Here is a 23,218-nt window from a genome sequence, read left to right on the forward strand (position 1 = left end):
CTGAGCTGTTCTAACAGTCTGTCTGCAATGCTTAGGGAACTTCATGCCTGACTGCAGAGTTACTCCCAGGTCTTTTTTCATCCTCCCCTACCTTGTGTGTGGTACCACATAGTTGGGATATTATTCTTATGAAATTACTACTACCCATATGCAATACCTTGCATTTGTCAATGTTAAACTTCAATTGCCATTTCTCAGCCCATCTGCTTAATGTTTCTAGACCTTGTTGTAGCAGCAGCATACCTTTCATTGCTGTCATTTACTGCCCTGCCAACCTTTGTGTCATCTGCAAACTTAAGACATTAAGCTTGACATCCTTCATCAATATCATTAATAAATATTGAAAACAACACTGGGCCCAGCACTTGAACACCCTGGGGAACTCCACTAATAACATTAGCCCAAGGAGAACAGTGTCCTTTGATAATCACTCAGTCTTCTACCACCCAACTATTCCTTTATCCATAGCATTATCTTGTCCCTAATGCCACATTGCTTCAATTTGTATAGCAGTGTCATCCTTTATCTGGAAGAGCACGAAAAACTTGTCTGAAATATAATTATGTATGATGTTAAAGTTATTTTTATTTATTTATTTTTTTTCCATCCAGCTCCTTTGTTACTTCAACGTAATACCCAATCAAATTGATCAGAATCCCTTAACAAATTCATGCTATGGCTTCCATGTAACACGTTCCTGCCTGGGTAGTCCTACATTACTTCTTTAACCAGCAACTCTGTCATATTTTCCCTCAAACAGAATTTAGCTTACATTCTATAATTGTTCACTTTACCCTTTTATCCTGCATTTTTGAACCTGGGATACATTCACACATCTCCAGTCCATAGGGATCTCCCTTGAATCCAAAGATGCTCTCATAATTATGCCTGAAAGTTTGCTTACCTTTTGCTACTTCTCAGTATAATTGTATAGATCCCATCTGCTCTAGTTTCCTTATTTACTTTTACCTTTAGCAGTTTCTCTTCCACTTCCCTTTTACAAAAGGTTCCAATTTCTGTTCCTATTTTGATGCAAAATGCAGATTGCTTGCTGGAAATTGAGTTCGGGAATAGCATTATTTTAAGAATGTTTGTAGTGAATCGCAAGAGGATTTCTAATGATGTGGCATCATATTAGATAATCTCTACCTCGCAAATAATAAATCATTGAGAGCACACTATGGAACTTTCTTGAATTTTATGTACATGATACAGAAAACTTCTTGTCCACCTATATCATAACTTCCAATTCCTTTCCTTTTCCACTAGTTTTAACTCAACTCTGCCATTGTATAAATTATTTTAGGGTTGTTATTTTCCATATAAGCTAGTCTGTAATCAAGTCACAAAGGAGGTTAGGCAAGTGAAGGCAGATTACAAGAAACCTTTGGCAAAAAATGCAAAGAAAAATAGCAAAGACTTTACTTTTATAAACTCTAGAAGGAAAGGGATGAATCAGGTTGGTCTACTTGATATCGATGTTGATGATCCTGCTCAGATAGCTGACAAACTGAACGAGTATTTTGATTCTGCATTTGCACATGAGGAATTCTGTAGAGAAGTGGAGGACAGAAGCTTATCAAACTCTAAAAGATTTTGTAATAGCTGAGAGCAAAGTAAATGATTTTGTAATAGCTGAGAGCAAAGTGGACGAGGAACTGTTGAAGTTAAACATAAGAAAGGAACCTGGGGTGGATGGGATCTGTTCAGTTATATTAAAGGAAGCAGCAAAGGAAGTAAGTAAACCCTTAGCTATAATTATGAGAGCATCTTTGGACACAGGGGAGGTTCCCAGTGCACAAATGTATCCACAATTCACAAAGTGGGATCAAAGGGTGATACGAGTAATTACAGACCTGTTAGTTTAACTTCTGTTCAAGGGAATATAATGGAGTCACTGAATAAGAAGCATTGCAGGATCATCTAGAAAAGACTGCAGTAATAATTAAGACATAGCATGGGTTTGTTTAGGGGGAGTCTTGTCTAATGAACAATTGGATACTATGATGTAGTCACAAAGGAACTGAATGCAAAAAATAATTTTTTATATCTTTTTATACAGTAAGTCCTCGACATACGTAAGAGGTAAGTTCCAGGACTTCTTACGTAAGTCGAGTTTTACGTAACTCGGGAATGACTAATAAAATATTCTACTACATCCCTGATATGCCAGAATTACAAAATCCCACATAATATCCTCAGAAGAATGAAGAAAAATAGTTATATATTTTTAATTAGTTCAATTAAAACTTTATCTGGAGACAGCAGTGAAGTAGCCGGAGTGGCACATAAGAAAAGAAAACATAAAAGGAACAAAAAACGCATGTTATTGTACTGTCAAAACTGATATGTATTTCGTAGCCTTGGTTATTATAGTTTACTTCATTGGTGCCAATCCCTTCACTGCTTCTCGTATTCTGTCTTTGTCCTTTATTATTGTGTTCACCGTTGACACTGACAAATCTAAATTCCTCGCGATACTTGTTAATGTTTGACCATTTTCATACATCCTTATTATTTTAATTTTCTGATCCAAATCGATCACTTTCCTTTTCTTGGTAGATTTATTAGTACCGCTGTCACTTATTCTCTTAGTCAGCACCATGATAACAGTCAAAATTAAATGAAATTTTGACCGTTATTACCATTATAAAATTTCATTTTGTAAAGAAATTCAGTTAAGGCAGAAACCACTATTATCATCTCACATTATGCTAACACACATTTCTGGAGATCATAAAACAGTAAAGACAATTTGCAGTTTCCTGTTTATTGGGATTTTCTTTTAGCGCAATTGGTAAAACTCCAGATCTTGGGTACTAGTAAGTACTTCATATGGGTAGCAGTAACCCCAAAGAAACTTACCAACTGTGTGGTACTACACTCAGGGTGGTAGAGAATGAAAAAGACCTGGGGGTAATTGTGCAGGCAGATATGAAGTTTTCTGAACAGTGCAGACAGGCTGCCAGAGCAGATTATGGGGTCTTGTCAATGATATACAGGAATTTTGCTATATAATATCGGTGTTTAGATACACCATAGTGTATTTTGATACACCAAAAGGAATTTTGCTAGTAAGGAAAAGGTGTTTATCCCTTTGTATAAGGCAGTGGTCACGCTACGCCTTGAGTACTGCATTACAGGCCTGGAAGCCTAATTTTAGGAAGAATCTAAAGTTGCTAAAATGAGTATAGAGAAGGACAACAAGACTGTTGAGGGAAACAAAGGAGTCCTCTTACTAAGAAGGGCTTAAATTCTGCAAATTGCAGCATATGGAGACTAGACACCCGTGAGAGGATCTGATTTTGGTGTATAAAGCCTTGAATGGTTTGAGCAGGCTCAATGCTGATGAGATTCTTCGACAGATTACAAACCTGAGGGGGCATAAATTCAAATAGCAAAAAGACAGTTGTAGAATAGATGTGCTGAAATTTGCCTTTAGCCAGCTGGTAGTTGATTGCTGGAACAAGCTTCCATCTGTCATTATGGAGGTTGATAGCTTAAATAAATTCAAGGAAGAACTGGGCAAACTTTTAGAACAAATTAATGGATGAGATGGGACTTTTTTTTTTTTTTTTTTTTTTTGGCTGATGCTGTATAAGCTTGCTTTCTTGCATCATATGCCTCAACTAATGCTAATGTGTAACACTTGGCATTTTGCTGCATTAACAACTGAAATTTTTCTTACCATCTTTTAAGATTATCCAAGTTGTCCTGAACAAGTGCTGATCCTTTCCCACTCTTCACATCATCTGCAAATTCTGACCTCATATCCTCATCAAGAAACAAAAGCAACATCAATTCAACATCAAGAAATAAAAGCAAGAAACAATAATGGTCCTAAAATCAATCCTTGGGGAACTCCACTTCTAACATTAGCCCAGTTTTAATAGTAACCATTAATCATATACACCTGGTTCCTGCCCAGCAACCCTTCATTGACTCATGATACAAACACGATCCAGTTTACACAGTAACCTCTGATACAGGACTGAATCAAATGCTTTGCTAAAATCCAAATAATCTCAAAATTATTTCCTACATCCGACTAATGAGTGACTTTCCAAGTATCTAACTTGATTAGTTAAACGTAGTTTTCTCTTAACAAAACCATGTTGTTTGGCCTTCAGAATTTTATATCTAAATGTTTCCAAGGATTTCTCTACCACTGTAGTCACACTGCCCAGTCTGTAGTTACCCAGTTTGCTCTTAGAACCACCTCTGTATATTAACAATGCATTAACACTTCTCCAAGCCACAGTATTCTCACCCAACTTTAGTGATACCCTCATAATTAACTTGAATGGTTCAGTGCATTCTCTTGCTGTCTCTGTCAAATTTACTGTGTGTGTGTGTGTGTGTGTGTGTGTGTGTGTGTGTGTGTGTGTGTGTGTGTGTGTGTGTGTGTGTGTGTAATATAAATAAAAATAATAGGATGTAGTGACAAAACTGAACTTCAAAAAAAAAATGAAAAAATATTAATTTATTAAACTGGATTATGGATCCTGGTCACTACTGGTTATAGCAGAAATTCCCAGCAACCGTAATGAAATGTAGACAAATGTATATGATCAGTGTATTGGGTAGGGGTGGTGACCTGTCATGTGTAATTACAATGGAATAAATTGAGAATACCTGAAAAGTAAAAGCACATTACCTGAAATTAAATAAAATTAAGATTAACATTAAAATAGTACTTAATGCTGTAGGTCCTATTTTTAAATAGTACTTAAAAATAATAAAATAGTACTTAATGCTTGTAGGTTCTATTTTAAATAGTACTTAATGCTGTAGGTCCTATTTTAACTACATCTTCAAGGGGTCAGCAGCCAAAACCGACAGAACCACAGCAATAAGCAAGGTCTCTGTTTCTGTTATGATGTATACATACAAAACATATACATCATAGCCAATCCAACAGAGACCAAAAACTTTATTTACAAAAAAACATTACAAAAACATTACTTTTATTTGTTTATTTTTGAATTATATTCTTCTTTTTATTCCTTTCCTTTTTGGTCTCCATTGGGTCAGCTATGATGTATACGCTTTGTATGTATACATCATAACAGAAACAGAGACCTTACTTATTGCTGTGGTGGCTTTTGGTTTTGCCTTTCGACACCTTGAAGATGTAATTAAACCTTAGGACCTACAGCATTAAGTACTATTTTATTATTTTTATGTTAAGCTTAATTTTATTTAATTTCAGGTAATCTGCTTTTACTTTGCAGGCATTCTCAATTTATTCCATTGTAATTACACTTGACAGGTCAGCACCCCTACCCAATACACTGATCATATACGTTTGTGTATATATATATATATATATATATACAGGAACTCCCCAACTTACATAATACTCGACTTACGGAAATTCATCCTTTTTTTTTGCTACTTTGTTCCAAGACCTCGGAATTTGAAATTTTCGCTATATAACTAGGCTATTTATCTCTCTTAAAGGTCATTTTTATAATGGAAATCGCACCACACTTTCATCATTATCATATGTTCCGTTATAAGAATCAATTTTGAATGCCTTTGTGAAATTTTTCTAAAACACATTTCTGGAGGTCACTACCATAAAACAATAAAAACAATTTGCACTTTCCGGTTTATTGGGCTTTTCTGTTAGTGCATCTAATTATAAATGGGTAGTAAACTTGTTCTTATTTGCAATAGTCCCAATAAGTGGAATTGTGTAGGTTTTTATGTTATTATGGTGAAATGTGTTCCCCCATCACCGAAATCTTTAATCCTATAAAAAAACAAATAAATTTTCAGGATCTTCTCTTCATTCCTATTTACTGATTACAATGGTGAAGGGAAAGCGACTTACAGAAAGTGCAAGTGCTGGCAGTGCTGGGAAACAAAACAAAATTGATTTAGAAATGAAGATGATTAATTAAGAAGTACAAAGCACGACAAAGTTTGTCATCGATTGCACGGAATTAGGTCTCGCTGCTTCAACAGTGAATACTATTTTAAGGGAGAGTGCGCGTATAAAAGAACATGTTAAAGGATCAACGTATTTCATACTGGGGCCAGTCCGCTCCAACAGTGATCACAAAACAGCGTTCAGGTGCTATATCGAAGATGGAAAAGCTATTAATAATATGGATGAAAAATCAGATTCAAAAGCAAGTGCCCCGAATCTAACAGCCATTCAAGCAAGAAGTATTTATGGAGATAACTATAAGTACGGCAAACCCCAAGCCAAGTTCGTGGCAAACAGTGGGTGATTTAATAGGTTCAAGCATCGCGCTGGTTTCCAAAACATTATAGCATGCGATGTAGTCACCAGTGCTGATTATGCAGCTGCAGAGAAATTGTGATGTGTTGGGGAAAAAAACCTTCTAAATCTCCACAGCCCTCAACTTCCGCAGCGGCGTGCTTACCAGCTGGAGAGTTAATTCTGGAAACGATGCCAGAAAGTTAATAAACTTGCTGACGTTATGCTGTCTCCTCTCTCTTCTTGTAATTTTATCATTTTGAAATTTTTGCAATTTTTCCTGCATATGAGATAAAAAAATTTAATAATTCTATTTACGTGTTTGTTGAACATTTCTTTTTTGCTTCTATCAAATTCAGCACGTATAGTTGCAAGTGTGGAATTTTCCTAAATAAGCATTTAGGGAAATTCCGACTTACGTAGCATTCCGTGGAATGCAACCCTTACGTTAATCGGGGAGTGGCTGTATATATATATATATAGGCAAATAGATTAGATAAGTGTATGGGTAGGAGTGCTAACCTGACAGGTGTAGCTACAGTGGAAAAAATTAAAGTGCCTGAAAAATAAAAGCAGATTACCTAAAAAAAATTATATAAATAAAATTAAATGAAAATATATAAATGATACTTAATGCTGTAGGTCCTAAGATTTTAATTACGCCATCAAGGGACAGCAGCCAAAACCAAAGGAAACACAGCAGTAAGCGAGCAGATGTATACATTATAGCTGACCCAACAGAGACCAAAAAAGAAAAAGAAATAAAAAACAAAAACAAAATAATACTAAAATAAATAACAAGTAAAATGCAAAATTAAGTTATAATTAAAACCAATTGAATCCAGTTAAAGAAAAAATTTATGAATATCAAACAGCCCTACCTGAATTTTGACAAAGAAAGCAAAATATCAGGATGAAAGAAAATAGTCAGGATATGACAACTTACTGTCGAACCGAGTGAAACGAATGTAAGAGGGCTGTAACAGAGACCAAATAAGTAAGCCAATAATTCCCAATGAATTTATAACAACTGTTCTAAATTCTGCTGGTTATAAATTTTACTGTGATAAATTCTGCTGGTTATAAATGTCACTGTTATAAATTCTGCCAGTTATAAATTCGCTGAGAATTATTGCTTTACTTCTAGGCCCATTTCTGTCTGTTCGTCTGTCTGTCCATCCGTCCTTTCATCACTATTTTAATGTACTGATTAAATCAGTACAGGTACTCTTTATACATTGAATGACTCGGGAAGAAAAGCTTTTTCCAATAAAGAAACAAATAAACATGATAAAATAAATCATCCAAAACATAGAAATAAGCAAGCTTTAATGCATAATTTGGAATTCCCTCAAGCCCCACAGCTAACACATCTCTCAAAATATTGATGATAGATTTCAAATTATCTTTGAGAATGCTGACTGAAGCCAAAGCAGGAAATATTTTGGTAAAGTAACTCAGGTTTGGAACAAAATTAAAATCAGATACTTCACCTCTGATGGATGAAGCAGCCCAGCCTCCAAAGTAAAAGACTTCAGGACCATAAGTCTGCCTGCAGGAAAAGAATCACATATCTGCTAACAGAATGGTCACAAATACATAATAAGATGCCTGAGCTTTTGTACTCTCAATAAGTTTTTTAACTTGAGAGAACAAGTTATAATTACTGTCAGACTTTACAATCATATTATGACAGTACACCTTTTCTTAATCTATAAAAGAATGGATAACCGAACGTTCATTATACCTTGACAGCTGCAAAATTCAAACGTGGATTTTATAAATGAAAGTGAGATGGTGTACGAGTCATTACCATAAATCTTCAATGATAATAAAGACACAGATGAATACTGAAAAGTTTAAAAAAAGGAAACTGACTAAGAGTGGATTAATGTTTAATCCACTCTTAGTCAGTTTAATCCACTGTTAGTCAGTTTCCTTAATAGATACACTGCCTTCTGAGTTAAAAAATAAAGAATAAGACGACACCTGGGAACTAACATTCCTTACAAGTGCAGCCTCAGTTATAAGAGCAAAACAATCCAAATCAAAAACAGGTGACTCACTGAATATTACCTGAGAAGCATTTTAGTTCAAAAATATGCAGTCTAAGTGCTCCTTTATGCATCGAGGTGGGGGGAAAAGAGAATTTTCTAGATTTTCTTCTTTAAGTTGGTGATGAAGATTACTAATAAATCTAGTTGATGGATTAAGACCAAAGTTAGTCTCCTATGCACCAGACATTCTTATAATTGAACCAGTTCTATAAATTAAATTTAAATAAATCAAAATAAAAAACTGGAAGAGGAGAGTAACTCACTAAAATTGATATCTGATTTGTGGAAACAAGGCACCTCATGTGACTCCATTGAAACCGGTGAATGTGAATATGTAAATTGCGAAACCTGTGAATATATAAATTGCTTTTACATATAAAAAGGACATATTAAACATAATAAAATTGTTGGCATCGTGAGTTCATAGGCAGATCAGTAGTGGTTTTTAATTAATATTTTATATTTTTATATTGATATTTTTTATTAATAAGTGTTTAAAATAGTAGTGCAGTTCTTCATTTGTGTTGTTTTTCCTCAGGTAGATAAATTTGAAACAGAAAAATCTTCTCTCACAAGAGATATAGCTGATCTTACCACAAGATTAGTAGAATCACGTTTGGCTATTACAGAACTAGAAGAGGAAAACGTATGTGTATTTTTCTTTTTTAAATTTCTAATAATTTAACTGAAATTAATCACTAGTTTGAGATTAGTGGATCTTCCTGTCTATCTTCCTAAATACACCAAGTTGAGTCATTTTATAAACAATTTGTATTGTTTTTACAGAGTTATTAAGTGAAATATGGTGACAGATGAGGTATCACCATTTGTATTGCAATTTTTGTCTTCCACTTTATGCAGCTATTTTTAGTTTTAATAATATAAACACATAAATTTCAAGACTACCCTAAAACCAATCTGTATATTAAATGCAAAAGCTACATTTTTAATAACTTCATTTATTACAACAAATTTAATTATAATGACCAAATTCTGTCACACTGAGGTATGTATTTGCTACTAGTTATAAAGTCATTTTGTAAAGCTGGTATTTTTTGACACATAAAATACAGGATCATTAACAGAATTTGGTTTTGCATTGCCAAATATAAATGCAAACCTACATCGGCCATTTTAAGTTTGCATTTATAAAAAATTGTATAAACACCATTCCTTTTAATAAGTCTTTGCTTTAAGTTTCAATAATCACAATCAACCATTATGGCAACAAGTTTTAAAATGTCTGTTAGTACTCTTTCCTTATAATGTAAGAACATTCTTCAGTTAGTTGCCACATGCTAACAATGATAAACTAGCATTGCAAAAACTGCCCTTGCCAGTTTTTTTTTTTTTTGGCTTCTCAGTTTCTTAGATTACTGTTCATTCTCTTTTTACATCTGCTGGAAGTTGCGAGATGTTTTTCCCATAAGTCTTAGCTTATTATTAAGCCTCCAGTATTAAGACTTCAAAACAAAAAAGTGTTTAATGTCGATGAAAACACTTCAGTTATTCAGAAATTGGAACCAGAGATACTGAATGCAAATTAACTGCAGAGTTGGTACTTCAGGTTCAACTATATCAACATATCAACTGATTTCACATGGAAACAGTGTGCAAAGATAAAAAGCTTTTGAAACAATTACGTTGAAAAACTAATAAAATTAGAAGTTCCCAGAAAAAAAAAATGTCAAAGAGGCACTGTTGGTTCAAAATTCAGCAAAACAAATGTTCCAATAAGTGGACTGAGTTTGTAGGCAAAATCTTTGCATATGTATTTCAGAAAAGGCAATTTTAAATGGTTATCAAGTTGGGTATGTTTCCATATGCTTTACAGCATTATTTGTGGAAAAATAAGTGAAGCTAGCAGTGTGCCTTTATGAGTTTTGTGATGATCAACTGTGAGCAAAATGACCAAAATTACAAGAATCATATGAAGATCATGAAATTTTCAACATAGACGAATCTAGGTTATTTTACAAAATGGCACCAGATAAGACTAAGATATAAGAGTGAAAAACGTCAAAGGTAAAATGTTAAAGGAGAAAATAATAATCTTTGGTGCTGCAAATATGCTGGGAATGGGAAAAAGAAAGCTACCTGAATATTGGAAAAAAAAAAAAGTTTCAAGAATTTTGTATGGTTGTAGTAGTATACGAGACCAATAAAAGAGCAAGAATGACATCAGAGTTTTTGAAAAGAACAGTTTATAACTGGGGCCTGGAATTTAAAAGAAAACAAGAAGATTTTATTGTTTGTAGATAACTGCCCCATACACACCCTTAAATTGAAGGTCTCTGCAGGCTTTGGTGCACTTTCTGCCTCCAAATATAACTTCAACTTTTACAGCCTTTGGATCAAACATTAAAATTGCAAAGTCTCTTAATTGAGATTTTAGATAACGTCAGGTTCTCAAAATTATACAGACGATTGGGTTTTATATTTCTCTCCTGGTCATGTGTTCTAATGACCTTTTTTTTGCTGTGACGGCACATCCTAAAATACAGCAAAGTAGGGTCATGATAGTAAGGAATCCACAACCAATGGATAATAGAAGCTTAAACTCTCTACACATGCACAGCATACATAACTGATTTGAAAGGTTTGCATTGCCAGCATCTTCCCATCCAAGTACCACAACCCCAGGTTTGCATTCATCCTACCACAGGTGGGATAAATATTTTAGGAACCAGCTAAAATTTTCAGAAACCAGGCATAAAGTTCTGCAAAATTCATTTTACTTTTCAGCACAATGTGATCACTTCTGTTCTATTTTTGATTTTTGGTAGCTACATTAATCCTTCTGTTGATTATGTTTAATATTTTATATTTATATTAATCACTAGGCTGCTACATTTTTTATTTATTTTTTTAAGCTTTTATAATTTGTAATTGCTTTGCAATATTGCTCTTTCTCACCATATGGAAAAGTTTTCCCTTGGTGTTAAAAGACCAGTATTCTGTTCACCACACTAAATAAAAATCTCCCAGATTTTGGCCATTTGTGTTACATATCATTAGCTCATTCATATTGTTCGTTTGAAGCAATTACTATCATTGAAGTTGTATGCCATATAAACTTGTGAAGTGAGTTATTAGTTTTTTTATTATTATTATTATTATTATTATTATTATTATTACTAAGCTTGTTAACTGCAGAGCAGTGGCATAGATAAGTTTTTTGGGCCCTTAGGTAGGCAAGAAATCATTTTGGGCCCATTATTTTTATTAAAATAAATTTTAATTAGGTATAATATAAAAAAATGTTAAATCATTTTAATAATGTAAATATGTATTTTATTTACGATTTATTTATAATTTTACAAACATCAAAAACATGAAAATTAATCTTACAATATTATACTACTTATTAAATACAATTTGACAAACATAAAAAATTATACTGTAACTAATAAATTTACGAAAAAAGCTAAAATGTTACTTTTCTTGCTTTTACATTTGCAAAATCATTAAAAATATCTTTTAAATCCATTTTACTGGTATATTTATGCTCAATAGCCAACAATGCAAGATTGCACAGTCTACTCTGACCAGTAGCGTTTCTTTTATTCGTAATTTACTAAATGATCTTTCGGCAGAGGCAGCTGACATGGGCAGGGTAAAAAATAACATAAATAAAGTAAAAATTTCTGAAAAGTCATTTTCTAGGGCACTATATTTTCAAATTAACAAATAAAAAAATTGTCTGATAGACATGTCTGCTGATAAATCTTGTTTAATAAGTGTGATTAAATTACAATATTGAATCAGCAGTTGGGGTACAGATGATTACTTTTTTATGAGATTTTCACACTCACTTAAAATATCACCATTTGACATATTAATTATTTTTTTTGGTTCTTGTATTGCAAAATAATTTTTTACTAACTTCATACTTTCAAAATGATTTTTAATTTGTATTATAATTTTGTCTAAAACATAGTAAAAAACACTGATTTTAAAAAACTGATCTCTATTATCAAACAAAAAAATCTGAAGCTAATTCATTTATACTGTCTTTTAGTTCTACGTTGGCATTTGTCTTCAAATTTCCTTGGGAATTTGCTCAGATTTGTATTTGATTTGTTCATATGAATTTCGAATGTTTTGTAAATTTTTACTGACTCGATCCAATATAGAAGTACATTCATCAAGGTCTATATCATGCTTCTGTAGAGTTTTTGAAGCATAATTAATTTTGCACATCACATTATTCAAAAATATACAAATTAATATAAAGTCAAATGTCATCATTTGCTTCATTATTTTAAGCGCTTCATCTCGGTCTGCTTTTTTAGTTGATTTAAGATTAATTTCTGTCAAAGTTTTTATAATATCACAAAACAAACTTTCACAGCTGTTATTGACTGTAATCTACCAGACCAGCGAGTAGGGTTGAGTTTTTTTAATGTAACTTCAGATTCCCCAATAAATTTATAAAGAAGATCCCATCTTTTTGTACTATTTCCAAAAAAATTATACAAAATTTGAAGAATCGATTGATAACTAAATTTAAATTGTGACTTGCACAATGAATGTACTCTGCATTTGATTGGATCCTTTTAATGTGTGACTGCACACAATTATAAATCCCACTCATGGCATTAGCCCCATCATATCCCTGACCATAACATTTTTCAATGGGAATATTTAGTTTGTGTAATATTTTCATTATATTATAGGTCATCATTTCTGCCAAATGATCATTCATGTCATAGAATCCTAAAAACATTTCACAAATTTCAAAATCTTTGGATTTTTCATTTTTGTCGTGAATTACATGAACATGCCGTACAATAACACTTAATTGATCTTTTTTTGTGAGATCTTGAGTAGTATCTAAAACTATTGAATAGAATGGTGCTGAATTAATTTTGAGTGTTAATTCTTTTGTTAATTTGGTACTTAAACGTCCTGTTATTTCATTTTGGATAGCGAGGCTTAAATAAATTACTCAACCAGATGGCTTATTAATAATTTGTTTCATTACATAATCATAGTAGAAAAGTAAATAGACTTGTGATAAAAAATTGCCATTGTAATCTTCCAAAAATCCTTGCCGATGACCGTGAAATGCTAAAGAATTTTTATCCAAAATAGCCATTCTAGACCATTTTCCAAAATGAAGATCTGTATCTTACTTGTTCCTCAAGATCTTTATCAATTGTTGCGTTCTTTTGCCACATTTCATGTATGGCACATGCCTCGATATAATGTTGAGAAACACTGTGAGTTTTTATCTGAAAATATAGATTTTTTTCCAATCTTGTAGTCCGGAACGCCACTGTCTTTTAATTGAAAACAGCCAGCATGGTTGGCAATATGCACTGGACCATACGTTGAAGTAGAATAGTAGTACATGTCACTGAAACTTCTATTTTGTGTTCAGGATCCCTTGGAAATGGTCCTTTAGGTCTGTGGGGTGACAAACTGATAATGTTTCTTTTTATTTCATTGGAAATGTTGATGTCCACGTATTCTCCAAGATCACTTGAGGGAATAAATAGTGCAGTTCGTTCAACACTAATTTCCAACAAAGGTATATCTGTAATTGTTGAATTGTTTTCGTTTGATGACCCTGCTTGATTTAAATGATCCGCAGATATATTTACACCAGTATCATTCTTTTCCACATTTTCCGATTCAATACTGGTCTTTTCTTTACCTTCTGGACATAATTCATTACTGTGTTTTGTAAAGAAATTATCTGATTTAGGTAATTTATTGACTGCCTGTTCTTTTGCTTTCTTCATGGGCTCCACTCTTTCCCTTTTTCTTTTCATCCATTTTTAACTAAAAATTTTATTAATTTAATTTTAAACTTTATATTTTAAATACAAATAGCAATAATAAACAAATATATTTTTGTATGTCAGTTGCTGTTTTGATAATGACTTGAACTTGAACAAACTTGAATTGAAATTAATCAACTAACAACTTTTGACCACCGTATATGGCTAAATGTTCGTATTCGTGGGCCCTATCCCCCCCCTGTCCTCCTGTCAAGTTGGGGAAGCCCAAACACCATACGATATGATACATACAGTAACCAAACGGGTATTTGATCACTATACAAAGCTGTATTTTAAAAGCAAAATAAAGACTGCCGACACCTGGGTTTGTTATGTTTTGGTGATAAGATATAAGAATAATTCCTTCCTTATTCTAAATGTGTCACATTGTTGAAGAGCTCAGTGAGAAAAATATTTTCATTACATGTTGCGTCTGTCTATAGGCCCTAGCATAGTAGGGGCGGCCCCTACTTGCATCTGTTTATGGGCCCTGGTGAAGTAGGGTCCCTAGGCTTTGCCTACTTTTGCTATACACCCCTGCTACAGAGGAAACCAGAGTCTGATCTATGGTGCTTCAATATATTTTTGATTTGCTGCCATGTGCTTACTGGTAGCATGTAATTTTTATGGGAATTTGTCTGTGGGTGGCTGAACACATTGGCAATATGGCCTGATAATACACAATAGTGTAAATGCCCAGATTTCTTCAGTTGGTATTCAAGTTAGATAACTCATTTTGGATAGCAGGGCTTAAATAAATTACTGAACCAGATGGCTTATTAATAATTTTTTTTTCATTGTGTCATCATAGTAGAAAGGTAAATGGACTTGTGATAAAAAAATTGCCATTGTAATCTTCCAAAAATCCTTCCCGATGACCACGAAAGTATCATGTACAGGGAATGTCTGTCACTGGGGGATGGCGGTTTACAAAAGATACTTCAGTCATGGCCAAATGAAGCGTGCCTGTCTCAATTTCAGCCTAAGAACCTTGCAGATTTGGATAGGCTATTTACACCAAGAACTACAACGAGCCACCATCAGTAAGTCCAGGAATGGAACAAAGGGGTGCTCTTACGAAGAAAGGCTTAAGTTTCGCAAATTACAGTGTCTGGAGACTAGGCACCAGCAAGGTGATCTGATAGAGGTGTATAAAGTCTTGAATGGTTTGAGCATGCTCAATGCTGATGGGATTCTTCCTCTTGCTCAGAATAATCACCTGAGAGGGCATAAATTCAAATTGAGGAAAGACGGATGTAGGATAGACGTGAGGAAATTTGCCTTTAGCCAGCGGGTGGTTGGTTGGTGGAACAGACTTCCATCCCTTGTCGTGGAAGTTGATAGCCTAAATAAGTTTAAGGCTCAGCTGGACAGGTATTTCAAACGAACAGAGGGGTGAAGTGGAAGTGGTTATTTTTTATTTATTTATTTTTTTTTTTTTGGCTGATGCTGCATAAGCTTGCTTTCTTGCATCAAATGCCTCTACTAATGCAAATGCTAATATCCAGGAGCTCAAAGGTTTGTTTTCTTACTTAACCTTCTCTAACGTCATCCATACTCTACGTTCACAAGCCGTCTGCGAGTCTGAAGTGTACCGCCTGTGCCAACAAAATAAATTCAACTGCTTACTCTGAGACCCACACCATGAACAAACTTGCAGAAACCTCTCTGAGGATAACTCTTGCTTTATCTTAAACTGCAGAGATGGGGGAAGCCCCTGGTGCCTTCAGACAACTAACACACTTTGTCTTAAACTTAAGCAATAAATTTATCTAGTGAGCAAATTGAGCTTCTAACTTTTGGAACGAAATTTGTTATCCTACCACGAAAATCTCCCATGACAGAGCTCGCCATGGGAATAGAGTTATCTCTGGCCCATCTTCCTGAGAAAACTCTGAATGAGATTCACTTTAAGACTGCTTCCGTTGTCAGCTTGTGGCTCTTATTTCATTTAGAAGAGACGACACCATAGTCATTCTGCCCGCTGACAAAGGATGTTGCACCATAGTTATGAATCGATCTGAATAAGGCCCTCTCCCTTCTAATCGATCCCAACATTTATTAACCAGTGCATGACCCTCCTATCAAAGTCTTGGAGCTGTTAGAATCTAGAGTTAATAAGTTGGTTAATGACTGGTTTAAATCTAAAAACATCTCGAAAATTACACGTTGGCAGCTGCACGCGTCAGCTCTTAGTTTTATGGGCTCCCTAAAGTACCCAAGCCGGGCATCTCTCTAAGGCCCATTGTCTCTCGCTGCAACTCACCAACATACGAGCTTTCAAAGTATATCACCCGACTGTTGATACCCCCTGTAGGAAATACCATCCACACTGTTTCCAACAGTGAATAATTCCTGCACGTTGTCAAAAACATTATTGCCATTTCCAAATACCAGATCATGACCTCCTTTGACGTTGTCTCCTTGTTTACATCAGTTCTGGTACAACGAGCCATCACATGTGCAAGACACCTTTTGAATAATGATACCATCTTTCCTTTTGTCTGGCATGACAATGCCCAGCACATTCTTCATTCCATATATAACAATTTTATGCGTTTTCCAGCTGAGGAAGAGACCCATGGTCTCAAAAGCTTCTGTGGTCATGTTATTTTATTTTATTGTATTTTGCCTGTATTACCCCATTTATTATTTTAATACACCTTCGTTCTGTTTTTCCGGTTGGACTATATATTTATCTATTAGTATGAAACCCCAGAACAAGAGGCCTCTTCAGCCTTCTTGTGCCATATTGTTATCTTCAACAGCCTTAGCACATTTATTGAAAAACCAAAAGTATAGATAAGGGATAAGATTTAGGGTATAATGCAAATTAAAGAATTTCATCCCCAACAAGCATCATTTCACTGACACAATCCAAGCAAAAATTGGGATCAGATTTAAAATAGTATTCCACCCAAGGAAAGATTATATATTGTGCAGATCATCCCATTTCACATTCCTCTAATGACAAACAATATGAGGTGAGGTGTGAAATTGACTATGAGAGAGAGAGGTTCCATTGGAAGAAATTATCACCAATTTGTGATCTGAAGTGCCTAGAAGACCACTAACATTAACCGTATACTTGGAAGGATTATTTGTGAGAAAAAGATCAAGGGTGTTTGGTGGATGGTTAGGATTGTTTGCCATTTTGGTAGGTAAATGAACAAGCTGTATGAGGTCATTAAGTAATCTTAGGATGCTAAGAAAAACAGCAAAGATTTCTTTACTTATATAAACTCTAAAAGGAAGGGGAAGAATCTGATTATTCCACTTGATATCGATGGTTCGACTGTTGATGATCCTGCTCAGATAGCAAACAAGCTGAATGAGTATTTTGCATCTACATTCATACATGAGGAGTTATTAAGGATTGAAAATGCCAGAAGGTTATCAAATTGTAGCAGGGTGCGTAATGATTTTCTAATAACTGAGAGCAAAGTGGAGGAGAAATTGTTGAAGTTAAACATAAGAAAGTTACCTGGGGTGGATGGGATCTATCCAGTTATATTAAAGGAGGCGGCAAAGCAACTAAGCAAACCCTTAGCCATAATTATGAGAGCATCCTTGAACTCAGGGGAGGTCCCCACGGACTGGAGATGTGCAAATGTATCCCCAATTACAGACCAGTTAGTTTAATTTCTGTTCCAGGTAAAATAATGGAGTCACTGGTTAAAGATGCATTGCAGGATCATTTAGACAAGACTGCAGCAATAATTCAGACACAGCATGGGTTTGTTAAGGGAGTCTTGTCTGACAAATTTGATTGGAAATTATGATGTGGTTACAAAGGAACTGGATGCAAAAAATAATTTTGATATCATATACTTAGATTTCAGGAAAGTTGCTCATGGAAGACTACTGTACAAATTGGAGCAGAATGGTATTAAGGGTAAGTTGCTACAATGGATAAAAGGATGGTTGAGTGGGAGAAGACAGAGGGCGATAATTAATGGGTGCTGCTCTTCATTTACTAATGTTATTAGTGGAGTCTCACAGGGTTCAGTGTTGTTTTGTATATTTATCAATGATATTGATGTCAGGCTTAGTGTCGCAGTTTGCAGATAATACAAAGGTTGGCAGGGTTGTTAATGACACTAATGGCAGTGTGCTACTGGAACAGGATCTAGAAAATCTTGGAAGATGGGCTGAGAAGTGGCAACTGAAGTTTAACATTGACAAATGCAAAGTACTGCATATGGGTAGAAGTAACTCCAGAGGAACGTATCAACTGTGTGATACTACACTTAAGGTGGTAGAAAATGAAAAAGACCTGGGAGTAATTGTGCAGTCAGATATGAAGTTTTCTGAGCAATGCAGACAGGCTGGTAGGGCAGGTCATGGGGTTTTGTCAATGATATACAGGAATTTTGCTAGCAGGTAAAAGGAGGTGATTGTCCCTCTCTATAAGGCAATGGTCAGGCCATGCCTTGAGTACTGCATGCAGGTCTGGAGGCCTCCTTTTAGGAAGGATGTAGATTTGCTTGAGCATGTACAGAGAAGGGCAACAAGATTGGTGAGGGGAATGAAGGGATCCTCTTACCAGGAGAGGTTAAGTTCTGCAAATTGCAGCGGCTGGAGACTAGGTGCCTGCGAGGTGATATGATTGAGGTGTATAAGGCCTTGAATGGGTTGAGCACACTGAATTCTGATGGGATTCTTCCACTTGTTCCGATTACGAACCTAAGGAGGCATAAATTGAAATTGAGGAAGGACAGATGTAGAATAGATGTGCGGAAATTTGCCTTTAGCCAGCTGGTGATTAATTGCTGGAACAAACTTCCATCTGTCATTGTGGAAGTTGATTGGTTAAATTCATTTAAGGAGGAACTGAACAAACATTTAGATTTGAATGGTTGTGTGAAATTTTTTTTTGGCTGATGCATAAGTTCATACACTTGCTTTCTTGCATCACATGCCACTATTACTACTACTAATCCTGGACATCTCGACCAGCTAGAAAATGAAGCCATCTGATGTTGCAAATGTTAAAATCAGCAAGGAAATTTACCTCACTTTAGGCAAGCTACACTGGAGAAAAAGTCAAGCTTCAAAGAAAGGAAGTAGAATTAGTATTTTAGTGGTTGCATATGATGCTGCATATGAGGTTGCATATGAGGTTGCATAGGAGTCTGCTGACGAGGCTACTAGAGACGGTCGTTTTCAAAGCCGCTAAGTGGATTTTTGTTAATTATTGATTTGAAATTATTGTTTTTCTAAAACTTTTGATTTAAATTTAGTAGTATAACATTATTTTGTGATTTTCTGATTAATTTGGTGTATTTTACTCGGCCTTGTAATTGCATAAAAGTATCGGTAAAGGTTTCCACGTGTTTCAACTCCGCTAACCGTTCGTAATTTTCCCGCCTTTGTGATACGATATACCGTACTAGATAGCGTTAGTTGAACTTCGTTAGCAGTTAAATTGTACGTTTAAATAAATACATATAACGACTTAGATTACAAACGTAATATAATTAATTTTATTTAACATAATTAATTATACATATAACCACTTAGGTTACGTAACATAAATAATTAGTAAAAACAAATAATTAATACATAACTTGATACGAAAGTTATATAAAGGGATTTCGCAGATAACACTCGTTACTGAAACGTAAATATTCCGTAGATAACACTCGTTACTGAAACATAAATATAGCGTTATAACTGTGTTTGGATACAAGTTTAGGATTTAAATTTGTACAGAAATTGAAATTTTATTGAAAGTAAATCTAAATCATGACTCAAACCAGAGCAGCAAAGCAAAGGGCTCAAGCTAATGGGAATGCTGTGGCCCAGGGGAGAACTGAGGGGGGCAGTTGTCCTCTGAATCACAGCCTTGTAAGATGCACTATTTGCTTGATGTTTGCGGAGCAGTCAAGTATGGGACATGATACTGCCATGGGGGATGTCTTTGTGTGTGTGCGATGCAAGGAGTGTAAGGAGATAAGGCGACAACTCAGCGTTGTTATGGGCCTATATGAGAGCTTGAAGGATAGGGTGGATGCCCTCGAAGGATTACAAGTGAGGGGCCCATCAAGCTCTCAGCTGCCCACACCAATGCCAGAGCTTGCACTTGGTCATCGCGAAACACAGCGGCAACCCCCAAGGCAGAATGCGCTGGTCCCAAAGGAACTAGTAGTTGTTGGTGACTCTATTGTCAGGGAAACGGGAAACATGCTTTGTAAAAAGGATAGGTGGAATAGGACCAGGGTATGTCTGCCAGGGGCAAAAGTTGATGACGTTGTAGAGCGGATATCATCTTTTAAGGGCACAAAAGGTGATATAGTTGTACACGTTGGCACTAATGACATTAAGAGTAGGAGACCGGCGGAATTACTTGACAAGTACAGGTCACTGATGAAAAAAAGCCGTGAATTAGGGTTGAAATTGAAAGTGTCTGCAATTCTGCCCAGACACGATAGGAGGGAGTATATGATGAGAGCCCTGTCAATCAATTCGGCCCTGGAAAGATTGTGCAGGGCTCAAGGGGTAGAATTTTTTTCAGCCTGGTCTGTACTTGTTAACAGGAGAGACTGCTTCTACAGGGATGGGATACACTTAAATAGAAAGGGTGCAAGAATGTTTGCTGATGCTATCGAGGCAATGTTAGGTGGGTCGGAAAACTGCTAGATTGGGGGGATACAAGGACTAATAGATTAACAGTAGCCACTGGCAGAGGTGAAAGTGATTCTTGCACTGCTTCTATTGGAATGAGCCGCAGCCTGGAAAATAAGATGCAGGATATTTCAGAGACTGCTGGGAATCATTGGGGTACAAGTAAACACATGGGTTGTGTTAGGGTAGCTAAGAAAAAGAACAGGTGCATGTATACTTGTGTGTACACCAATGCTAGGAGTTTAGTAAATAAATTTGATGAATTTGAGGTATTGCTCAAAACATCAAAGGCAGATATTGTGGGGATTTCAGAGACGTGGTGTCACACAGATATAAGAAATGCAGAACTGGAATTTGGGGAGTACAATGTGTACAGAAAGGATAGACAGGATAGGAAGGGAGGAGGGGTTATGCTATTAATTAAGAAACACATAAAATCCAAGGAAGTGAAGCCAGTCGACATCGCTGGACAGTGCAGTGTCGAGTCAGTTTGGTGTGACATAAGCATTGGGAGATCAAAATTGAGAGTAGGAGTGTGCTATAGGCCTAATGACTCTGATGAGTATAATAAGAAACTGTTCGGAGAAATAGAGTGGGCCAGTAAATCAGAGAGTCTTATAATGGGGGATTTTAATTTCCCAGATATTGACTGGAATTTGGGGGCTGGTCACTCACACAGTAGCAAGGCTTTTGTGGATTTATTGGATGATTGTTTTCTACATCAGCATGTTCGGGAGGCAACTAGAGGGAGTAATACTCTTGATTTGATTATCAGTAGTGATTCTTCATGCATTCAGAATCTGCAGATAAATGAACCACTTGGTGGCAGTGATCACAGTGTGCTGAAGTGGGAGTTACTCAAAGAGGTAACTACCATTAGGGGTAAAGGGAAGGGGTATTGCTTTCGTAAAGGCGACTACAATGGACTGAGACAGTATTTAAATTCTATACAGTGGGATCAACTGATGATATTGCCAACAGCAAATTCAAAATGGGAAGCATTCAAAGAACTTATCGTGGAAGCTACTAGGCTTTACATACCAACTAAGAAATATTGTTCAAGGTTTAGGCCTAAATGGTTGTCAGATGAACTAATGAGGCATATGGCAGAGAAGAAAAATGCATGGGATACATACAAATTAACACGTGACACGGATGCCTATGATAGATACAAGTTGATCTGTAACCAAGTTACAAAGGAGGTTAGGCAGGCGAAGGCAGATTACGAGAGATCCTTGGCAAGGGATGCGAAGAAAAACAGCAAAGAGTTCTTTACTTATGTAAACTCTAGAAGGAAGGGGATGAATCAGATTGGTCCACTTGAGATCGATGGGTCAACTGTTGATGACCCTGCTCGGGTAGCTAACAAACTAAATGAATATTTTGCATCGACATTCACACATGAGGAGTTATTCAGCGAGGGGAATGCCAGAGGTGTATTCAACTCTAGCAGTAAGCTAGAGAATCTTGTAATAACTGAGAGCAAAGTGGAGGAGAAATTGTTGAAGATAAACACAAGAAAGGCACCTGGGGTGGATGGGATCTATCCAGTTATATTAAAGGAGGCAGCAAAGGAGGTAAGCAAACCCTTAGCCATAATTATGAGAGCTTCCTTGGACTCAGGGGAGGTACCCATTGACTGGAGATGTGCAAATGTGACCCCAATTCACAAAGGGGGATCAAAGGCTGACACAAGTAATTATAGACCTGTGAGTTTAACTTCTGTTCCCGGAAAATTAATGGAGGCACTGGTGAAAGAAGCACTGCAGGATCATCTAGACAAGACTTCAGTTATAGCTAGGACACAGCATGGTTTTGTTAAGGGGAAGTCTTGCCTGACCAATTTGATTGGATACTATGATGCAGTCACAAAAGAACTGGATGCAGGGAATAACTTTGATATTATATACTTGGATCTTAGAAAGGCTTTTGATACTGTTGCACATGGAAGACTGCTGCACAAATTGGAGCAGTGTGGCATTGGAGGCAAGTTGCTGCTATGGATAAAGGGGTGGTTGAGGGGGAGAAGACAGAGAGTGGTAATCAATGGACACTGCTCATCGTGGACTAATGTTATTAGTGGAGTCCCTCAGGGTTCAGTATTGGGGCCTTTATTGTTTTCTGTATTTATAAATGATATTGATGATGGTATATCAGGCTTAATGTCCAAGTTTGCAGACGATACAAAGGTTGGCAGGGTTGTCAAGGACACTACTGACACTATGCTGCTGCAACAGGATTTGGAAAGGTTGAGCAGATGGGCTTCGAGGTGGCAAATGAAGTTTAACATTGACAAATGTAAAGTACTACATATGGGAAACAGCAACCCCAGAGCAACGTATCAACTCTGTGGTACTACACTGACAGTGGTAGAGAATGAAAGGGACCTGGGGGTGGTGGTGCAGGCAGATATGAAGTTCTCTGAGCAGTGCAGACGAGCTGCAAGAGTAGCTCATGGTGTATTGTCAATGATATATAGAAATTTTTCTAGCAGGGATAAGGAGGTGATTATT

At 35.9% G+C, this 23,218-nt stretch overlaps 1 protein-coding gene across 1 annotated transcript in view; it reads left to right on the top strand.

Moving 5' to 3' along the window:
- The window catches only part of LOC150084623 (uncharacterized), a 174,065-nt gene that overhangs the window by 105,870 nt on the left and 44,977 nt on the right, over positions 1-23,218 (top strand). Inside the window, exon 6 of the mRNA XM_090375360.1 lies at positions 8,828-8,935. Coding sequence (XP_090231486.1) covers positions 8,828-8,935 — 108 coding nt within the window. The remainder of the gene's footprint in view (positions 1-8,827; positions 8,936-23,218) is intronic.

The sequence above is a fragment of the Mastigoproctus giganteus genome, chromosome 6 (genome assembly GCF_048544385.1).
Source record: "Mastigoproctus giganteus isolate SK-2022 chromosome 6, ASM4854438v1, whole genome shotgun sequence".
Taxonomy (NCBI): domain Eukaryota; kingdom Metazoa; phylum Arthropoda; class Arachnida; order Uropygi; family Thelyphonidae; genus Mastigoproctus; species Mastigoproctus giganteus.